Source organism: Porites lutea, chromosome 6 (assembly GCF_958299795.1).
Source record: "Porites lutea chromosome 6, jaPorLute2.1, whole genome shotgun sequence".
NCBI lineage: Eukaryota > Metazoa > Cnidaria > Anthozoa > Scleractinia > Poritidae > Porites > Porites lutea.
The window spans coordinates 7634923-7657267 of NC_133206.1; the positions used below are offsets into that span (position 1 = coordinate 7634923).

At 38.8% G+C, this 22345-nt stretch overlaps 2 protein-coding genes across 3 annotated transcripts; one reads left to right on the forward strand and one right to left on the reverse strand.

The window, feature by feature from the left end:
* Positions 1 to 677: 677 nt before the first annotated feature.
* LOC140941696 (ELMO domain-containing protein 3-like) lies at positions 678 to 9259 on the reverse strand. Its single transcript, XM_073390709.1, has 5 exons — positions 8918 to 9259; positions 7106 to 7335; positions 2531 to 2869; positions 1739 to 1946; positions 678 to 1358 (listed from the first exon to the last, which is right to left on the reverse strand). The coding sequence occupies exons 1-5, from the start codon at positions 9190 to 9192 to the stop codon at positions 1034 to 1036; spliced, it is 1377 nt and encodes a 458-aa protein (XP_073246810.1). The 5' UTR covers positions 9193 to 9259; the 3' UTR covers positions 678 to 1033.
* A 298-nt stretch (positions 9260 to 9557) lies between these two features.
* On the forward strand, positions 9558 to 20593 carry LOC140940632 (uncharacterized). 2 transcript variants are annotated; one of them, XM_073389621.1, is made up of 5 exons: positions 9558 to 10028; positions 12580 to 12703; positions 16445 to 16687; positions 18101 to 18250; positions 18880 to 20593. In XM_073389621.1, exons 1-5 carry the CDS (start codon positions 9643 to 9645, stop codon positions 19108 to 19110), a joined length of 1134 nt encoding a protein of 377 aa, XP_073245722.1. In that variant the 5' UTR covers positions 9558 to 9642; the 3' UTR covers positions 19111 to 20593. The 2 variants fall into 2 exon arrangements, with proteins under 2 accessions (XP_073245722.1, XP_073245723.1); XM_073389622.1 differs by lacking the exon at positions 18101 to 18250.
* Positions 20594 to 22345: the final 1752 nt, after the last annotated feature.

Genomic DNA, 22345 nt, shown 5'->3' on the forward strand with positions numbered 1-22345 from the left:
TCAACCATAGCTTCCACTCGCAGCCCAAACCTGTTTTGGTCTCTGTAGTAGTTGCAGGTTCTAATGTGGTGTCTTTCGTCATCATCTATATTTCTAGCGAAAGTTTCCGCTGAATAGCTTTTTCGGGTCTGCTAATCCTCGTCGCTAATAAATGTCGTGTGCCGATCTAGTCGGTACCTAAAGGATGATTAGACCGATTTAAGGCAGAACGATCAGCTTTATTCAGCCAATACACTCTTGGTCCTTGACAACCACACTCAGAGACATTCCTTCACCGAATAAAGGGGATCTGGGCCCTAAATACACTATAACTAGTCTACCACTTTACATGCATATGGTAACTTAATGGGGAAATCCGCCAATGCTGTCCTTGAATGTGGTTATGAAAGAGACACGCTCAGTACAGTTTTCCGATTGGACGGTCACTGACATGACCGCAACTGGAAAATGGCGCCAACAACAAAGATCTAGGCCTTTTGGCGTGTACTGTCACGATTATTTGCTTGAATTTTCAGACAGCGCGGGAAACCGCCGTTTTTGGTAAACAGAAACTCCCTTGCATATTCACCGCCTCACAAACAGCTTGGAACGGGGATAAAATATGACACACGACTCTGTTAAAATTTCGTTTAAACTTTTATTGAATTATTCACTTCCAGATCTAAATTTGGAGCAAGTTGGAACCATTGCAAAGATCCTCTGTATTTCTTCTATACCACTGTATACATCGATGCTCAGATTTCAATAACAACGGCTACGCGAACAAAGTGTTATCTACCTGTGGTTACAACACAACATTTCATTTTATGTACCAAAAGTAAAATCATGCAGCAGTATCCTTGTCGCAGCAGAAACGGGCTCTCTGTTCGTATCAGGTATTCTGTAGTTAAGTGCGTAATGTAGCGTCTATACGTGGTTGGAATGGTGACTTAGTCTTTAAAGAATGGACTTGAGAATAAGAGGCTTTTTTGCGTCTGATTATAAACGACCGACAATCCACTGTCGTATACTTGGAATTCTCTTTGTGAGTACTCTACACTAAGTGAACTTCTTCCTCTTCGTCCACTTTCAAGTCACAAACTCCCGCAAATCTGTCCATAATAACTTGTTGTTTCGCTTTCGGAGAAAAATTGTCTTCGTCGGCTTTTATAAAGCTCTGACGATCTGTCAACACCCGTTCCAAGTTTCTGAGAAGTTCACGAGGTCTTTTCTTGGCAAGCTTTTCTGCTTCCCTTAGTACAAATCCCGAGTCAGTGATAGTCTTATGCTGATGCTTCCAAACTTGGTAGATATGAAGGTAAATTGCTGCGTAGAACTCCGCAAAGATGGGCAGAACTTGACTACGACGATTGCATTCCCTGAAAGAGAGAACTCCAGAATTGTTCCCACATTTCCAGAATTTATCGCTATTTTCAAGACTTTTTCCAGGTCTGAAAAATCTCGATGCAAATTTTAAGACTTTTTCAATGATTCACGACCCTAAACGCAAGCGGCCCAGCCCGCCATCTCAATAAACACGACAAACATTTCATGGAAAAATAAGACACGAACCGTGCTATCCCGGTTTTCCGGACTGGCTCACAGGCGACTGTCTCTGTTGGGGTAGGTCTTTACATTAAAGGCTTTTTCTTATCGATGCAAATACATAAAGTACATTACAACGAAACAGATTGAATCAACTGTAGTCTAGCGAAATGACTTTGTAGGAAATGGCTTGTAACCAAAAATGACTACTCACTTATTTAATTTCCCCTCTCTGAGTGTTTGAAGTGCTATTCTTGTGATGTTGATAGACATGATGGCAAATGGGAAGTTCTGTGTTTCATGTTGAGAGAGCTTGTAAATGTCCACAGCGAGACCATGTGTCCGATGTTCTGTCACTAAGTAAAGTGTTGTCAGTAAACCAAGAAATCCACATCCACGTAAATCTGTTGCTGGGTCGAGTCCTTTAAAGAAATAGAGGGAATTTTATAATACGTTAAATCATACGCATTACCTTCCATTGATAATCATAATGAGCATCACTGCACTTGTTCTCGCAAGAAGGCAGAAGTTGACTACAGTATATCTGCTGGGCATCCAACATGCAAACATGGCGAAAACTTGATAAAGAATTCACAGCCCAAACTGCATATTAGTTAGTTATCTGCTGGCAAATAACTGACTAATCTACAGGTTGCGTTATGCCACACAAGATTTCCTAGAGCAATGCAAAACAGTATTCCCTGTGAAGGTTAAACAAGTCTCAGTTTCAACACAACAATCATATGTAGGCACTGTGGATTACACAGGCTCAGAACACTGGGCTCCTTAGAGCATAGTCTTACGTTAAGCATGTGAAAATAGATTCAAGTAAATCAAACAAAATTCTTCATAACAACACCGTCTTCATCACGGAATCAGTGTCAATAAAATTGGAAGTACACAAATTTCCTGTTCTCTTCAATGTTGTTGCTAACAACTGAGACTTTTATTTGATTTTGTTATGGCCATTTTTGCCATGCATCAAATATACATGTAAACTGTGCACCTTGAAACCCAATCAACTCCCAGTGGTTGCCATAGCGAGGACAGTCAAGCTTTGTTCCTGTCAGTTTCTTATATATGGTTTGCAGCACATGATTGTGCATGGGCTCATCATTCTTGAACATGCACAGTGCAAGTGCAAAGATGAGGTTTCGTTCCATATGAAGGTTACTGTTCATTGACGGAGGTCCAAACAGTTTATTGGTCACAGCAGCCATGCCACGGTGTTTAATTGTTGGTTTGATGTGCGACATGTGCTGTTCAAGATAGCTTGCTGTTTGACAATGACGCACTGCATCCTGGAAAGTAGTGAGAGGAGAACGACTACCAGCCTGGCCATTTCCTATTAAATACAAGAGACAGTCACTGGTGTAAATGTGGCATCACAGGCTTACCATCCTCTTTCTTAACCCTTTCACTCCTATGAGTGGCTTAAGTAAAAAATTAAGAAAAAAACCCATCTCGAATCAATATATTTCAGTAATGGTACATGTAGTACCATTGAAAAGTTTCTCCAAAGAGGTTTGATTTGAATGGTATTAAATAAGATAGGATTTTGTCCGCAGGTAAAAAGATGGAAGGACAAACCATCTCAACATACATGTAGTTTTCTTTAGAAGAGAAAGATGTTTAAAGTGTTATTGACCAAGCATGCAGTCAAGATAGCTGGATATTGGCCAAGCTCTGTTTTGCATTTTAAAGGAACAAGATGAAGTCAAGTTCACTAAAAACGCAAAAAAAAATGAGGCCAATATCCAGGCATCTTGACAAAACAAGCTTTGGCCAATAAATGATTTATTGCATGGCCAAAAAAAGACATTTTTCTAGCTGCTTGAGTAGCCAATCAGAACTCAGTATTCTCTTCATCTTGCTTGGTTTCAGATTTAGCCCACAATAATTATTGTAAATTTGGTTATGAACTGGCAGTTACCCACTATTTTTTTGATTAAATGAAACTAGAATAGATGTTACAGGTCAAAATTAAGTTCAGAGGGTGATTCTCAATTTCTTTTGTCCTCTAGCTTTAATTCATGAATAATTAGGGCTAGGAGACAAAGGAAATTGAGAATCAGCCTAGGTTAAAAAAATTTAACCTGAAATCAAAAAACCAAGCAACTTAACCACCTAAAATAGAAAAAAAAAACAACCAAACAAAAAACAACAAACACATCAAACAAACAACAACTAAGTTCTTTAATAAATGAACAGGATCATGATTTAAGAAATTTATTCTGTATTCTTTTCATCTGTTCAAAAAGCCCTAAAACTGGTTGAAAAGATACATTCATGACATATAACTGTAAATGGCCACACCATTTATTGAGAATGTGTACAGTTCACCACACAAACAAAGCCAGTGGTAAAAGATAAGCCATTAATTTCTTGCAGTCAAGTGTAGGGCCCTGCAAAGTGCTCAACTCTTCAGAACAAGTCCTGTGTTTTTTTTAAGTCAAATTTATAGCTAAAGCAATAGCGGCAATTAGGCCTTAATTCAAGGGAGCAGTGTTCTCACCAGACCATGGCCTTACAGGATTCCCGTAAGAAAATCTGAGATAGTGCATAAAAAGCCAAGAAGATGTGCCTGTTAGGGCACAGAGGCATGCTATGAGTCAAATGGACTTTATAACATTTATAGTTAAGTAGTTTTAATAGTCAACCTAACACCCCAGCATTTTGCTTGGTTGAAAGAATAAAAAACATGATATCAAAAGATTTAAGGTCTTTAATAATAAAAGACTTTAAATCTTTAAATAGAATTCTTCTATTTCCTTAACTTTCATTGGTCCCATGTACATTGTGAAGATTAGTGCATGCATCGTAACACCCCGTCAGCCATATTGGATCAGGTAGGTACTTCATGTAACAGATCATTTGGAGTGCGGGCTCAGGTTATTCATACTTTGTCCCTCTCATATGTTCTTACAGGGCTCCTATTTCTCAACAGAGGGAGCCCTGGGACTCCCCAAGGCAAAATCCTGGTGAGAAGACTGAGGGGCAAATGAACTGAAAAAAAAAACTTAACTTAAAACACTTTTTTTTATTGATGAGTCCTATCTACATTTTTTGTTACTTTTTCATTACAACTTCACGCCGATTTAAGTGTGTACCCCAAATTTTGGGGTTATCAAGTATTCATATATTCAGGCTATTGTTCTTGCCATTGTCGATTACGTTCCGAAGAATCCACGAGCGGAATTCCTTTGATTTAGGTGCGATATGTCTCTTTTGTTTTGAATTTTGTTGCTTGATTGACTTTTTAATCCCCATTGTTACCTGATGAGTATTAAATTTATCCATTAATATACTCGGACATGCCTGTTAAATTTGCTGCAGTCTGTGGGAACGCTTACAAGTCTTTTAAGCGTGGCGAGAACTCTGGTTGCATAACATATTTTCGGTCACGCACCTTATTACAAAGGAAACAGCCTGATAAATTTGTTAAGAATAATAAATAAGTTATTTATTAGAACGTTTTATTCATTCAGTAGCTCTGCAATCAAGAGCGAACAACTCTTTTCAAAATGTAAACAACGCAAGCGGTGAATGCATTTAACGGGATGACACAGTTTTATTAGAGTGTAATTTCACTTTTTTGGACGTTTTCCCTTGCCTTTCAGTTTTTTTTGTTGAACAAAACCTTGCGTTTCAGTTACGTGACTGCAGGGCCCGAAATAACCGCATATTGTCAGTTCACCGATTTGCATGACAACTTGATTCGCGGAGTAGTCGAGTGAGACGAGAAATATCTAAAATCAAAACAAGACCTGTAATCGACAGATCAAAACTTGCGGAGTTCATAATTCCTCAAAATAATTTTGTAGAAACGCTTGTATAGTTTCACTGCTCTGGAGAAATGAATAACTGTTATGACTGAATGAATGGATATAAACTCTCGGCCGGATTTTATTTAGCGATAGGTGAGAAAAAATGCTTCAGCGGCTTGCTTTGTACTTCGAAACCTCGGCAAGAAAAAAAATCCAATCTCGGTCCACAGTGGTCGAAATTTCTCGTTCAAGACCTCTTTTTGAAGCTCTCAAAATTCTCCTTTTTGAAAAATACGGGTCCAAGTCGAAGAAGTTTTGCGAAAGACTTAAATCCATAAACTTCTACCGCAATATGTGCGATAATTCTCTGTAGTTTTATTGACACACTTAGAACAAAAGAATAGCTTTAAATCTTCGCGGCCCTGGGCAGCTTAATTAAGCCATTGTTCAATTCCTTTGAATTCGCTTCTGAGTCTTCCGCCATAAAATCTCACCTCCTTTGAACCGAGTCAAAACGAGCACTCTCGAAGGGAAAGTCCGGAGGAATAAATTGAGCCTTCAGGGTACAAAATCCAGCGGTTATGCCCATTTCTGAAATACACACTTAAATCGGCGTGAAGTTGTAATGTGTGGATGTACTTGCTGCCATAAAACTAAAAGGAAAATGGCAGACCTTGAATTTAAACTTTTTCCACACAGCAAGTTGACTGACTGACCAACAACTAATGACTAAGTCATGTACAGGTGAAAATTAATTGTTGCACAGCCACCAGGTTTCGCTGCACACTATTTTAGGCTGTCTGCACTGTACCTGACCAGCCTGGGCTGCCTGTGCCAGAAGCAAGCCGCTTTTGAGATTTAATGGATGTAAATATGTATGACTTTGTATATCACCAAATTGGCACTTGAATCAAGGCCCTTTGTTTTTTACATGTAGTCAATTGCTTCAGAAGGAAAACACGCCTTTTTATCGTTGGAAGGGGAAAGTAAATATTTTATCCTATAGAACACTTGATTGTCAATAAAGTGGAATGTGGAAAAATTACTGTTTTGTGTAGAGAGCCATGTTTTTGCAACCAAAGAGTTCGAAAGCAAGTGAAGGTTATACGTGAATCTAATCCTGGAACTCTACAGTGAATAAATTCGATGTTTTGGCTGGGTTGCACATCCAGGCTTTGTTGTAGTTATTTTCCTGATAGAATGTTGTAGAGCCGTTCCTCCTTGGTAGTAAAAAGTTTTATACATGATAGAAGCAAAGATTGAAGGTAATTTTTTTAAACCAGTGAATATGGGAAGCATAATGAATGGGTTATTGAACACAATGGCAAATTCATTCTTTCGCTCATGCTCGCTCACTCACTCCATTGCTCACACGTAAACTTTTTCCTCATACGTACATTGTAACAGCAAAATTTGACGTAGATGATTATGGTAATCTTGATGGAATACTAACAACCACCAAGATTTTTGCGTTTGAGACCACCTGTTGTTTTTATTCTAGAACATTCACTTTTGGCTGTCAGTTTGCTTTGTGGGTGATTGGGCAAAGTTTTTAGTTAGGAGCATGGTTGATTAGGATATGACACAAATCACAAATGAGTGCCCTACAGATAATTACAACACCAGTAAGTGGTAACACGTAGTTAAATTACACAAAATCAATTAAGTGCATCCAAAGGACTGGGTCCCTTTTTCATCTGTCTAGTGAAGCTCAAAAGAGGATTTTGTAATTTATATAATTCTTTGTTAAATCATTGCATCCATAACCTTCACTTTGCAGTGGAAACTATTAGTAAAAGGCCTACATTTAGTACCTGGCTGTACAGTCTCTACCAGATCCCACTCCATCTGAGCTTGCTCAAGTGTTGTTGGAGGAGAAGGCAACTTGCGAACCCCTGGTGGAATGCTGTCTTTATCAGATCTTCTCCTCCGTTTACCAGGCCTTGTGTACCCCGACGTTGGACTGACAGATCGTACCCCTAGTTCAGACTCACCAGCAACATCTGGATTGGCAGAATATCTGTTGATTTCTGATGCACTGGACCTGAGCAGCCAAAAGAAAATATATCATACAGTGGAATGCTGAGTTTTAGAATGCCTGATTTTTGGAAACTCCCGATTTTTCAAACTGAAAGTTGCTCCCTTGGATTGGCTTCTGTACATTGGCCTTCTTTGTTCTAATAAGAAACACTATAACTATTGTAAACCAGATGTGACTTGTTGAAATCCCCACTCTTTTAAACTCCTGATTTTTCAAACCAATTTTGCAATTTTGCATTTTCCTTACAGGTTAGTTCTAATAAGACATAATAAAAAGGTGAGGTGAGGTGACACATGCTCGAGCAGAAAAGCCTGGTGACCCAAGAACCAAAGGGGACAGCAGACTGAGATGAAATCATAAGAGACTAGTCCCAAATCCAGAGTGAATGAATCATGTATTGCCTTCACAAAGCATATTATGATTGGCTAATGTCTGGAGTATCAGCAACAAACTAAGATCACATTACTTTTAGGGGACTGTCTCTCGATAAGAGAAAAAAAATAAGAAAATGCATGCAAATAGGCGAGTGACATGATATTTCAAGTTAACTACAGTTTTATTCTTGCAGTGCAATCTTATACATAAGCCTAAGGAAGGATACAATCATGACATTTTTGAGGCGTTTGTTCCTACCACTGCTGATCATGGCTTTCTACACAAAGTCATTTTTCATTTTAAGATCTGTAATGGAAATTTTCTTAGTTTTTGAACTTTCTCCACACATTAGTTATTTTTCTGTTCTTTGTCATTAATTTTCAGTGTATTAAACTAGTCACTTTTCTTTTGAACTTACTTGAGCTGTTTTTAGAGAATGAGGGTTCTCTACAAACTGTCACCAATCAAAGTTTTGACATGTTTATCACTGGACGTTCCATTTTTTATCCGCACAACTCCCCTCCCCCTCCCCACCCCCCCTGCTAAAAATGATGGAAATCAGAGCCCTCTAATTTTTGTTGGCACACTTTGAATTATGAAATCCAAAGAGTTCACGTGTTGTTGGCACCTTTGAAAAATTTGTCCAAGGGGTCCAAATCTTGTCGGCTTAATTGAAGAAAAAATCGGAACCCCTTTGCTCGAAAACCTTTCATCCTTGGGGCCGGTACAACATGGAACGTCCCCACTCTTCTTTGGAGCAAATTCTACTTGGTAGTGCTTAGGTTACACTAGGATGAAACTTTTATTGAAGCATAGAGAAGTTTAGCGGCTGTTCGGTCTAATATTTCCACCCAGCCCCATAACGTAAACTATTTGTGTGAAATAGAAAGTGCGAAAATCTTACCGCCTTATCTTCTTTGAACGTAAAAATGCTTACTAAAGCAACAGGAGCTTGAGCAAATGGCTCAATTCAAAACAAGGAAGCTCAAAAAAGTAATTTACTTTCTTTATTGACTCTATTTAAATGAACTCACCTTAGTTTTTTCTATGAGATCTACAGTAACTTTTAACCACAAAATATATGAGTTACCAAACAGCCATCACGCGTTCAATATAACGACGTGTGTACGAGAAAGCAGCAGTACAATATTTTAATACTGAAACACAAACAAGTCCTTCAAATTAAAACAGTCTGTCATTATGTTCTTACCCTTGACTTGATGGAAGACTGCTTGGTAATCCCTCTGTTTTAACTGGGAGCTGAGAAGGACGGTGGGAAGAATCTGAATTGTCACGGGAGTCATTTAATGTGGTAGGTAAATGTTTCGTTTGAAAAGATGGAGTGGTACTTTGAAAAGCGCTTTCAAATTCGAAATCGAATTCATCTCCTTTATGGTTTTGCTGAGCGGAAGCACGCTGAAACGCTCGTTCGGCTTCTTCTTCAAAGTCATCTGCGGTAGCCTTTGGTTTCGAAACACTAGTCATTATAAAAGTCGCTAATATCGTCGATCCTTCAAATAAAAAGGCGCCATTTTTGATCAAGAAACGGACGACTTCTCCCCTACCCCCGCTGGGAGATTTTGAACTACTGGCATAGGGTAGGCCTAGGGGTGAGAGTTAAAAAGGAATTTTAGACGTGATAGATGAAATACAAAACTTAAAAAGTGTATGAACATAAGAAATACGTTTAAGAAAAAAATACAATGTTAGAGTTATTTCTCTGGTGTTAATTTGTGATCATCTTAAAATAATAATTTATACTTCCTTGTTCCTCCTAGAGTTCCCGAGGCCTCCGCTGAAGGTGAGCCTAAATACCCAGAATGCAACACCAGCGCTTTACATGAAGTCACGCCAACACGCCAACGTCGTTCACTTCACTGAAGAGAATTTTCGTTTCTCAACCGTCCATCTGCAGTTGCGTTGTTTTTTCACCTTATGGAGACATTTCGAGCCAGAACTTTTTCGGGATCTGGCGATGATGTGTATGAAATCGAGAATGGAACTGAGCGATCTGGGCGAACTGTCTTGAATGAACATACAAGTCGTTTTAATGGACTCGATAGTGATACTTTGGACAATCGATCTCCAAAATCCGCCGATCAGGACAGCGACGAACATTCTATACACAAAAAGAATCCCAAAGACTACAGCTATCTCTACACATATTTATCCACCACATTGTTTGTTATTGTCTTAATCGTAGAGAACATTTTTCAGTTCAGATTGTTCATAGGTTCAAACGCCTCTATATCCTTCTACTGGTTAGAAAGTTGTGTGATTGCTCTATTCTTCAGATTTTGGGGACGAAGGCGCATACGTAGGTTAGTATAAACGCAAAATTTTACTATTTATGTAAAACCACTACCTAATAAAAGTTATGGGCACTTGAAAAACCCCGACCATTTGTGGGAATGCTTAAAGAACGAAGCAAAGGGAATCGAGTCACTCTTTATTCTTGATGGATATTTAACAATTATTCTTTGAAATCAAGATGAATAGTGACTAAATATTTACCTAGCCACGAAGTCGCGAGGTAAATATTCCTAAAGCCACTATTCACCGAGATTGAAAAGAATAATAATTGTTTTAGTATATACACACGAAGTGATCTCAACAAAATCAGAGAGAAAACCATTAAAAAGTACGATTTTATTGACAGATCAGGTCAGCTAGACATGCAACAGTTTAAAAATAGATCTTTGTAGAATTTTCAAACATGGCAATTAACAAGCTTATCACTTTGCAAACAACAGCGTAATGACTTAAATGGAACCGCTTAAAGTTTGAATTGTTTCCTTACCTGAGAAGAAAAGAAGAGCTTTGTTGTTTTCTGTTGACTTGCCAAGGATATAACCGAAAACGTTTGTCGTGTCGTTCTTCGCATGAAGTTCTGACAAAAATGGCGATTCGGCTCCTTGAGGTAGGATGTGGTCTTCATGTAGCATTCTTTCTCGTGTTTACTTGAAATGTAGAATTTCTGGAAACATTTGCTTTCAAATTTGTTTGTCATAAATAAACTTCGTTTTTGGGCCAAATTTTTCTTGTTAGGAAACGCTGCATTCATGAAACGGCCTTTTCTAGGCGAATAAACGGGAGTTGTAAGCAATCCATCGACCACAAAACTCAACAACAGTAAATGAAAAAACGCCGTTTTGAATCCTTTGAAGTCTTTTCTTGCCTGAAAAAAAGTCAACCCTTGGATTTTGTCTACTTTTAAAAGATCTTTCTCTAACAAAATGGGGAAAAAAACGAGCTCACTCATCCACTCGCTAGGAGGTGAATATTGTTGAATAGTTCGAGATAGCGAGCCAATCAGGTTGCTTAAATCGCCAAGATTACTGAGTGTGTATATACTAATGTCTGATAGCTTCAGCATTTCCGTGTGTATAGTAAGGGGCAAATTATTTACTTTTTTCATAAAAATGGTGACACGATTGTGCATTTTTTATTTTACGATAAAATGTGGTATGTCCATTGCACCAATTAAAATAATATTGCTGAAGGGTTAGTTTTAGTGTTTTTACTGATATTACATTCATTCATTCATTTTTATTGTAAATTAATGTGAATAAACCGATAAGAATGAGTGAATAAATGGATGAATGAATGAATGAATGAATGAATGAGTGTGTTATGGTAAATTATGTTTGGTTATTAAGCTCTGTGTGTGGGAAAACTTGCAAGAATTTCTTCATTCTCCATCTCAAGGCTTAAGATGTTCAGTGTTGAGCTTGACTCTGCCTGTTTAATTAAACATGTTTTACTGTGTTTTACCAGAGACAGTTGTTGTTGTTGTTGTTTCCCGGAGATCCTTGAACAAGCATGCAAGCAAACAAACAAAAAAAAATTATTGCTCTCCTCCCAGCCTAATGTCAATTACAATGGCATTGAGGTTCAGTTTTCCTTTCTTGGGCTGGAGCATTCTAAGCTGTTAAGCTGCAGGGGTTCATTAAAAGTTGAATTAGGCAGCTGTGTTTGGATAGAGTAACCAACTGTATCAGCTAGGTTTGAAAGAATCCTCTTTTGATTTCTTTAATTTAGTGAAAAAAAAGAGTTTAGTTTTGGATCAATCTACTCAAAGCTTTTTGTTGGCAGTTGTGGCTTATTTTTGTTGTGAGTGCTTGTTCAATACCCCAGTGTTGCATTGCAAGTCATAATAATTGCCCATTCCCCACCCACCTACCCTAAAAAAGTCAGCATTCAGCATCGGTTATTGTGGAATGACAGAAGTGCGGAGATGAGAGAAAAAAAAAACTTGATCGCCAGTTGGCGCCCTTATTAAAAAGTTAATCTTGGGCCCTGCATTTCTGAAAAGGCCCAGCGCTTTTTTGGGCCTAGAAAGCTGTTTTACGTGTAATGCATATTATGCATTTGTATCTTTGCTGTTACTATTCATTCAAGATCAAAGTTTCAGTAATTTTGAAAACGATACAACAAAATAATTTATTTTACTATCAGTTAGGGAAGAAAAATAGATTAGTTCATGTGCTAGGAACTGTGCTGCTTATCGGTCCTTTGTTGAGAAGCTGTGATGCAAAAATTGAGAGCTTAATGCCTTGTGTTTCAGCAAAATGTGACAATTACTTTTACTGTTAAGCTACAGTGGTGGTCTATCTCTCATGGGGGGAGGGACTGTTACGGGCCCGCAGTAATTGGCATCAAGCTGTTGCGGTGACCCTGCCAATAATTGGCGAATCTAATAAAATAAATAAAATAAAGTAAGTATTTCAAGTTTCTCTCGCTAAAACAATCATTGCTAAGGATGGCAAAAGGAGGGAGAAGTAGAAGGTTAAAAAAAAGTAACTGAAGAATAATTTACATGAGCTTGCAGGGCATTATACACCTCCCATAACTTGTTGCTTTTCATTTTAGTTTCAGGAGCCAGGCAAGCCATTTTCTTCCTGTTCTCTTCTTACATGTAGCAGTTGTTACATTGTTTTCAGTGGATTTTAATCATGGAAACTATGGTAGTTCAGGAGGCTCAGAATCTTACTTGGTTTGTATTGAATTAGAGTCATGATAATTATTATGTATGAAGGGGTGACTGGAATAAGGCCTTAATTAACCACATAATACATTTTTCTTCTTGGCCATTTAAGGCTGGTTTTCACTAGCAATGGAGTCGGAGGTAGAGCCGTAATCAGAAGTGTAGAGCTTATGATCTTTTGAAAACGTGCTGATAAGTGAAAAACAGAAACACTAAAGTTAATGATGTTAACCTCATCTTTATGGCCAGGAGTACTGACTTTTGTGGTATGGATATTTTCTGGAACCACACATTCCTCCTCGCTTATGACTCGGCTTATGACTCTGATTTTCGATTTTCACTAGGTCATAAGCACTCTTACAACTCCGCTTACGACTCTGACTCCGTCACTATTAAAAACCAGCCTTATAGTACTACATTTATCTTTCAGCTGCTAAAGATCAAAACAATTACCGTAAAAACTCGTGTATAAGCCGCACTCGTGTATAAGCCCCACCCCCAACTTTCAAGCATGATTTTGAAAAAAAAAAAAACCAAAAATGCGCTTTTGTAAAAAAGGTGATCGTTTGTTCGCGCATCAAAATGTTCACAAATAAACTTGAGGAAATTTAATGTTGTGTATTTGCAGTGACATGTTAAATAAGTTAATCAACTCTGAAAATACCTTTTAAAAGGTTCTCTTTAATCAATTTCCCCATTTCCTTGGAAAGACAACAGTTCTCTTCATTGCTGAAGCCCACAGTTGAAATGAAAATGGAACGATGGAACGAAAATAAAGCGCTGGAGAATGCAACAAAACGATTGCTTAGTAACCACGCGTTTATTTGACAAGGGAAGTCTGGACACCAGAGAAACGAGAGTTGCTAAACGAGAGTTTAACAACCCAATGGACAAACACGCCGTGAAAGTAGTGAAGGACGACGAAACGGTCAGCCATTTGCCTCGCGAATTCTCTTGAATAGCGTGGTATTTTCTTGTACGTAGTGGGGAAATCAGCGTTGAAGTGATCGGTCGCAGACGACACTGTAAGCAGCTGTGCGGAGGAATGGAGATTCCGTGCCAGTTAGAGTTTAACTGCTCAAACAAAGCGCAGATGAAACGCTTAAAAGAACTACTGGCGAGCAAGATTCAGGTATAGAACCTGAAGATGCAAACAAACGGCTCCTTTAGGAGCCACCACTTCTACTGAAAGCAATGATCAACGACAGGTTTCAATATGTTTAATCTTTATTTACTGAAGGTTTTCAGTTCAATTTGTGACCCCTACAAGCCAGTTTACTCCCTTTGAGAGCAATGGTCTCGTGTATAAGCCGCACCCTCGATTTTTGACTCAAAATTTCGGCAAAAAGGTGCGGCTTATACACGAGTTTTTACGGTATTTAAATTATAAAATGCTTGTTGTGATGTGTACTATATTTTTGTTTCCATTTATACCGTAATACAACTATCACCATACATTATTTTGCTAGGCTTCTTACATGGTGAAACCGGAAGAAACCTAAGCATGTGACTGACTGAGCACAAACGAGCGATGGTGACGTCACCAATCACATTGCTGAGCACCATTTACAGACGAAACATCAAATTGACTGGGACTCTGCAACATGTATAACATATTCTACAGACTACTATCAATGTCTTACTTTAGAAAACTGGTTTACTAACTTAGAACAAACGCAACTGAATCATAGCCAACAGTTACCAGCACTGTACAAACGACTTATTGATGAGAGGCAAACATTGTTTGAAAGTAAAGAAAGAAAATCATGAATATGGACAGTTTTATTGAGGAGAATTTCAGTAAGAGCATTTTAACCCTTACAGTCTGCATTAACCCTCAGACATACATGGGAAGAGGAGGGGGTATGGTTGCCACCCCACTCCCTTAAGGTTTTTCTGATTTTTTTTCCTAGAAGATAAAACATCAGCACCTGAAGTTTTCTGTAGCTGTTCGTTTATCCCTTGCATGCATTTTGAGACGAGTTTAATGATTGTCAGTTACTATGGTTATGAGATATGACATCATAAGTAGCAGGTGGTCAAGCCATTTTTGAGTGAAAATGCATGCTTTTTTCAGTAATAAAAGTAAACCTGGGGACAAAATGATGCAAAGTAATTATTTATGTGTTATTTTACATGTTCATTCTCACTGTTTTTACCTGATTTCTAATTCTTAATAAAATCCAAGATGGCGATTATGTTTGGTGATGTCACAGACTTCCAGCAGTAGCAGCACCCATAAAATATACCTCATCTTGTAGAGAAGACCAAAGGCTTTCAACTGAAGGCAAAATTGTTTCAAAATATTGCAACATATCAAAAACTCAAGGGGGGGGGGGGTGTCCATCAACCCCCCCTTGTGCCTCGTTAGGGGTATGACTTTACATGTACGTCCGAGGGCTAAGGTACGTCTATGTCAAATACAACATATCGGGAAAATAGTCAGACTATAGTTTTTACTGCAGCAACTAAAAATACAGTAATTAAGCTGCTTATAATACAGAGGACAACAATTTAAAAGCCACAATAACTTGGCTTAATGGCTGATGACTGTCTGTAGAGTCCTGGATTGACTGTACAAAAACTGATCACACTAAAAAAATTTTGCCCATAAACTGTGAAGTAAAAGGCATGACTGCATGCAAGTGTACATGTATATGGATAAAAGGATAACTTTTGCCAGTTCACAATTGACATATCAGGGTTGTGTTCTAGCAGAACCTGGTGGCTCCTGGCGCTTAACTTTTGCCCTCGCGCGATGAGAAAATCTCAGATTTTTCATACAAATCATAATTATGCTGGGCACCCCAGATTTTACAGCTTTAGAGCATTGGGCTCCCTTCAATTTTCCTTAGAGCACAGCTTTGCATATTTTTGGAAAGCAGTTTTAGTTTAGAATAAACTGAAACAAATATGACAAAATTGAAGTCCAAGGTAAAGATTTCACTCTCCCCTGATGGAAATCTTTAATTTATTTTAAGAAGGGAAAGCAGTGTTCAGAATTGTGAACTTCAGAACTTTTCAGAACATCTTCACCAGAAAATTTTTAGGTTGGCTCTGGATATCTATGAGTTGATGTGATCAGGCCCTCTAAAAAATTCTTGGTACTCTATTCAAATAAATACACGGTGAAGTACGTCACATTTTTGACTCTTTTGACTCCAAAGAAGTTGGCAGATTTGATCAGGTGTACAGTCTTCATGATTGACTGTAGGAATAAAATTAATGCATTCGCAGTGAAGTGGAACCTATTTCCTTCAAACCTATTATTTTGTTCTTGTACATGTACATGTTTAGTTATTGTATTCATTTTGATGTGTCCCATTTTCTCAACAAGAGGAAATTTTCTTAAGATTGTAGCAGGGCCAGTGTTTGTTTAACATGGAACAGAGAGTTGTTAGGCCACTTAATTGCAATATGCAACTACAATCATATTATGGAGCAAGCAAGTGGCTAGCCTGTGTTGCAGACGTAATTTAACCTCGGTTGGTAATGTCTGTGAAGCAGTCCCCAGCGGGCTCAACAGATCACCAGAAGTGCATTTGGAATTTCCTTTCATTTTGATTGGCAAATCAAAATGGCTTTTTTATCAGGCCAATCATGCTGGTACTCAAATCTGGGTACACAGGTGGGGGCCAGAACAAGGATTTTAATGCTGTTTCGCAGGTGGACTTAACCAGAGTTAAGTTTTGTGTGTGCACAGGCTACATGTAGCAGGTGACAGGAACTCAATGTTTTTTCTTCTTGTAGGTTTACATTGCCTTAACACCTCCTGCCATTCTCTTGGCTTCATGGCTGACAAGTCGCGAGTGTTACCCTGACAAGGTTGTTATTTTACTGGTCATGTCAAGTGCATTTGTCATGGTGCTATTTTGTTCAATGGAAGATCCTTATGCTTATTACAAAATGTCTTTTACTGATGGAGTCTTTGGCTTCATGATGGCTGTTTCACTGGCTTTCTTCACAGTCCATGCAAAGAAATGTCTATCCCAGGTATGTTTGTGAATGTACTAATTTTATTTATTCACAGCCACATTTTGATTTCTATGCTGGTGTATACATACACTTGTACACTCTTGTTTTACGTTTTCTATGATTGCCACCTCCATGATTGATCTCCGTTCTTAAGGTGACCGTTGTTGTGAGGATACGTTTTACTGTATGAATATAAAGCAGTGTGTAACCTTGTGGAAATCCTTTCACAAACTTGTTTATATTATCTTAAGAGATAAATGCTAACTTAAAGGTCTTAAAACATCTGACCTATTAGCAGTACATGTAAAACCAGTTTCAGTGTTTTGCAGTTTCTGAAACAGTTTTTAAAGTCCTGAAACTGAGCACTTTATAATTATCTACATGTGTAGGCGTTGAAAGCCAGTTTAATGCTATAAAAAATGCCCAAGGTTGTCGCCCAAAATTTGCAATTGGATGTTAGTCATGAACAGAACTCTTAAAGCTTGAAAATTTCTATGTTTAAGAGGGTGTTTTGTCATGCCTGTTCATTGCCTGCGAATGCAGATGTGTTTCCTGTCGTTGCTTTTCTGCACCGGAAAAGTAAGCGACTAAGAGAAGTGACAGCCAGAAATACATCCCTGTTCACAGGGTAGCTTGTTCATGGTCAGCATGAGACATCACACTGGTAAAATTTTGGAAAGTTTGAAATACAGTGTATCAGGTGCTTAGACCCAAGAAGACATTGGGTGAACTACACAACATCTTGGCAACACATGAGTCTGTTGCGAGGCAATGTAGTTACGGTTTGTGCAATATACTGGATAGGCTCGATTTCCTTCGCTCTCTTAGTCCTGTTCTGGTGCGGAGCATGGGCTCATTTCCCGAGCAGCGATAGGTAATCGAGCCTATATAATAGACGATTTCCCAATTATGCAGGCTACTTTGGGGAAGGGACAAAAAAATTTAATGATCACGTACCGATAGTTTAACTCTTTATGCCTCAGCATCCACAATCAAATTCTCTAGACTTACCTCTATTCCCTTAATTAACTAGTTGAGAATAATTTGATCAGAGATCAAAGCATTTTTCCCTTTGGTGATCATTTTAGGTATTCTCATAACCATTTCTTTTGATGATGTATTGATGTTCGGAGAAAATTGATATTTGTCACTCTTGGGGCTTAAAGGGTTTTAAAAAGGTGGATAACGCTGTCCAGAGGATTAATCTCTATCCACTGGATAGAGTAATGATTGGTTTCCTTGATACTTATCCCCTGGATAGAGATTATTTATCCTGTGGATGACGCTATCCAACGTTTGGGAACCGGGGCCAACGCTCTCAGTCTGTCAACTGGCTGCCAAATGAAGAGTTGCTGCTTAATCGGAGGCCAGTTAACCAAACTTCATTTGTATGTTATTTGTCTGAGTCAGGTTATTCTGCCTTTGTTGTAGGCTACACTAGCGGAGCTGCTATACCATTTAAATTTTAGTTGTGTTATGTGTCTTCCCTTCATTGCTTTACTGCTGGGTGAACTGCGATTGCTTGGAAAAGAGCTCTTTGAAAGAGTAAAGGTCAATCACGTTATTGGTGTGCTTATTCTGGTAAGTTGGTGCGGTGTGAAAATACTGGTTACAAAAACAATGGAAGAAGTTGTTAAAATAATTATAATGTTTTTTGAATTATTATAATCTTTAAGGCGAACCTGTTTATAGGTATTGCCCTGTGTCATAGATATTTTACTCTGTCTCTCCTTGGACTGAGTTGTTACTTATAACATCTCCGTAAATCATTGAAAATTTAAGCCATTTATGTTACATGGAGGTACTCCTTTAAATGAGAAATTCTTTGTTGAAAACTCAAATTGTTACAAAACTCGCCCATTCGCATTTTGGCACCCAGCTACCCGTACTCCGCTCGTTTGGATGGTTAATATTTCTTAATGTTTTGTGAGCGATTGTCCTTCTTTCCTCTGAGCCACCAGCAACGAGCGAAAAATTCCTCCATCGTTCTCATGCGTGCTCTCACGTGAAAAATAATTGACTACTGTTCGTAGTCTAATGTGGGAGAGACATCATTTTGCAGATTTTAAACGTTTAATGTTTAAACTATCTTACCAAGTGCACAACTGAAGGAAAGGCAAGGGCGAAACGAAACTAGAAAAGATTTTTTTTCAGGTGCAAAATGGTCAGTAAAGGAGATAATGTCCGTGCCTTGTTCCTTTTGCTTTTAGGCCGTTCTCCGTCTGGCCAGTCAGGCATCCTGCCTTTATCAGCTCAAATACTCTACGCCACTCCTAAATGCCACATCACGAGGCTTTGCATGGATATGGATAACTCTTGCCATCACGTTTATGACTCCCGGTCACACTGGTGAATTCCTTATTCCTGTGTTTCTTTCATTCTGGATCTATGGTTTCTTAACATACCTTCCTGCGCTGTGTTCTGATCTTCGATGGATCTAAAGCTTTGATACTGGAAATCGTTTGCGCGCGCGTGAACAAAAAAAACATTATCGGTGAATATTCTTAGTTAATTAAACCAAGTAGATAAAACTATATACACCTCGACTGAATAAACTTGTATCGAAACGACCGTTCGAAATGCAGTTCAAGGACTCTTGCTAAACCAGTTCTACTTTAGCAGGCTGCTAGAACACTCTCGAGGGTCATCGCGAACTGCCGACATAGCAAGTCCCTTTGCTTGCAAGTGATATAATGTCGTTTGCGTCTCTCCGTTGCACAAACGCCCTAGAGGAGAGATACCTGCGGTACACTCACTTCCAAGAATGTCGATGAATAGCGATATCAATTGAGATTAAACAAAGGGAGGAAAAATAGTTTACAAAAAAACTTGGGACAGTTTCTACTGACATCGCCCAGAACAATAACAAAAAAAATCGGAATTGCTTATGGCTAGTAGCGTCAGTCGAAAGAGTGTTTTACTATGGCCGAATTTATACTAGAGACAAATTATCCTTCTCAGACGGATAATCCGTTTCTAGTATAAATTCGGGGCTAAGACGTATTATGGAGCAAAATTCTTCTGAGGCTGGTTCGTCTGTTAGCACGTCTTCAAGACGTGCCAGCAGACGGATAATTCGTCTTAGATGGATTATCCGTCTCTAAATTTATATCTAGACGGAACGTAGACGGTTTTTTGACGAAGTTGCCACATGAGAGGGACTGGTTTCTATATTTTCGCAATATATCTATATATCTTTATAAATATGTAGACAAATTATTCGTCAAAATTCGTCTTCGGATTTATACTTGGATTATCCGCCCGACGGATAATCCGTCTAGACGGATAACTCGTCTTTAGTATAAATTCGGGCAATAACTGAGCGATTTCTCGCGCGCTGATTGGTCGAGAGCTATGGTCGCTAAGAGTACAGACTATGGAAATGACGTGATGGTGGCACAATTTGTTTTTCTCTTAGTCTCGCGCGATTTTCCGATCCGCTTCAAGGGCAATGGACGTCAAAAGCTGTTAAATAAATGTTATTGTTAAAAACAAATCGACAACAATTTTCCACATTCTGCACCCTTATCGACCATGGAGATGGCGTCAAAATGTTCAATACTTTGCAGTGAAACCACTCGCCTGCGGCTCGCGGTTCCACTTGAGTTTTGAACATTTTGAGGTCATTTCTATGGTCGATAAGAGTACAGACCAGGAAAAATTGTTGTCGATTTGCTAAATGTTTGTTTCTCTCTCCAGATTTTCAATGTTAAGTATACGGGAAGGCCCAAAGGGCTTATTATTTGAAAATGGGTATAATATATTTATAATTATCAGGTTTATAGAGCGTTTCTTTCAATACATGCATGTGTGTTTGAAGGTATAATGTACGAAAACGAGGTCGAGACCAACATCACGTGACTTCCGGAAAATACACTGAAGTCTGTATTTCGAATTCACAATTTACGAAACATTTCTTCCTTGGAGGGGGGAGGGGGGGAGGGGGGGAGGGGGGGAGGCATTTGACCACTACATTGGTCTGATTTAATGGGAATTTTCACAGGCCTGTGTTAAGAAGTTTAAATGCTCCGGGGTTCCCCGGGGGGATGTTGAAGTTTCGAATCGGCGCATGAGTAAACTTTAACACAGATTGATATAACATTGAAAATGTTATTGAATCTGTGTAACCTTTACTTCTTACGCGCATCTTGCCCCGACCCTCTGGCTTTTCTGTATTTATTTTTTTTCTTTTTAATGCAAAAGGGTTATAATAATTATAGTCAGTTGTTTGACTGGTGCGGAAGTGTTGAAATTACCTGAATTGAACGTGTAAGCCAATCTCGAGACCGCTTTTCCTGAAATCGCATGCTGTCAGAGCTCAAATAGAACGTAAACAAATCATCACCGCTCTTGTGGGGCGGTTAAATTACCCGTGTAAACCGCGCCTTATCTATTATGACAACAAAGTAGCTTTGTGTTTTCGTGACGGGGCCTGTATCCAGACGTGAGCAGTCAGCCATCTTTGGTTCTTCCTTTTTCACAAAACACAGATTTTCAGAGTCTCAAGATTCTGATGCACCAAGGTTGAAGAGCTGAGCCCAAAGTTGCCTGTCAATATCTCTCTAGGTAGATTCACTTCGCCTTTTGTCTAAACGGCTAATATACATGTGCATGCTCAGGGGCGGATCCAGGACTTTTTTTAGGAGGGGGTGCACTCGTCTCTTGCTCTACTTCAACACCAATAAACCACATAGTTTTTTTTATTGCAGAATACCAGTTGTATTAGAAAATCGCAGGTCATCTCAGAGGGGGGGGGGGGGGGGTGCGCACCCCCTGCACCCTCCCCCTAGATCCGCCCCTGATGCTGATAAGTATCATTAACGAGAGTTAGTTTTTAGTTTGATACTGTATGCATAAATTATCTGATCTTTTGACAGCTCTAGAACGACCCAGCCCGCCTTGCCAAAAGGCGAGTCGGGAATGATGGGATCATTAAAATGTTCAGTCTTTCAAAGATGTCTCGTGCAATGTCTTCGTTAAGAATTGTTATGCTGGGCTTTTTATCAGCAGTAACTAATCGGAACTAAAAACTGATTATTTGAATTAACAGTGAATTTATTTATGATTCAATTTACAAAGTATTATACTGATTGCTAAATTGTCATTGTTAGGTCCTAGTCTCAAAAACTTAATCGCACGACTGATTGGCTTTATGATGGCGGCGTGACGTGTCTGTCTATGCCGGTTAGTTGCACACGTGGCAGTGACCAACTCGAAAACCTAAGCTCCTTTGGTCACTGCGCACTTTTCACCTTTGATGACTTATGTAATTTGTTGTTTTATTTTTCCTTGTTTTGTAATGTATTGTAATTTTTGTAGTAACCTCTTGAAATAGTGCTAAAAATAAAATAAATATCAATATGAAATCTGAATCCGTTTGAGAGGTAATTTATTGTTTTTTTCTCAGTTTTCTTTGTAACGTTAAAAAAATGTAGAGGCGCCAAATAATGTTTGACGAAGCAAATTTTCAACCAATCAGAAGCATTACCCAGTTCTGAGTAGTGACACGTCATCAGTATGGCACTTTTGCGCTCGTCCCTCAGACGTCATTTCGCGGGAACATCAGTGGTGGGAGTCGGGAAATGTCAGCAGCTTCCTCAGGCTATCAGTGACCCAAGCAGCGTTTTCGTTTCATTTTGTCTGCTTACTGTAGAGAAATGAGGAAAAGGTCTCTAT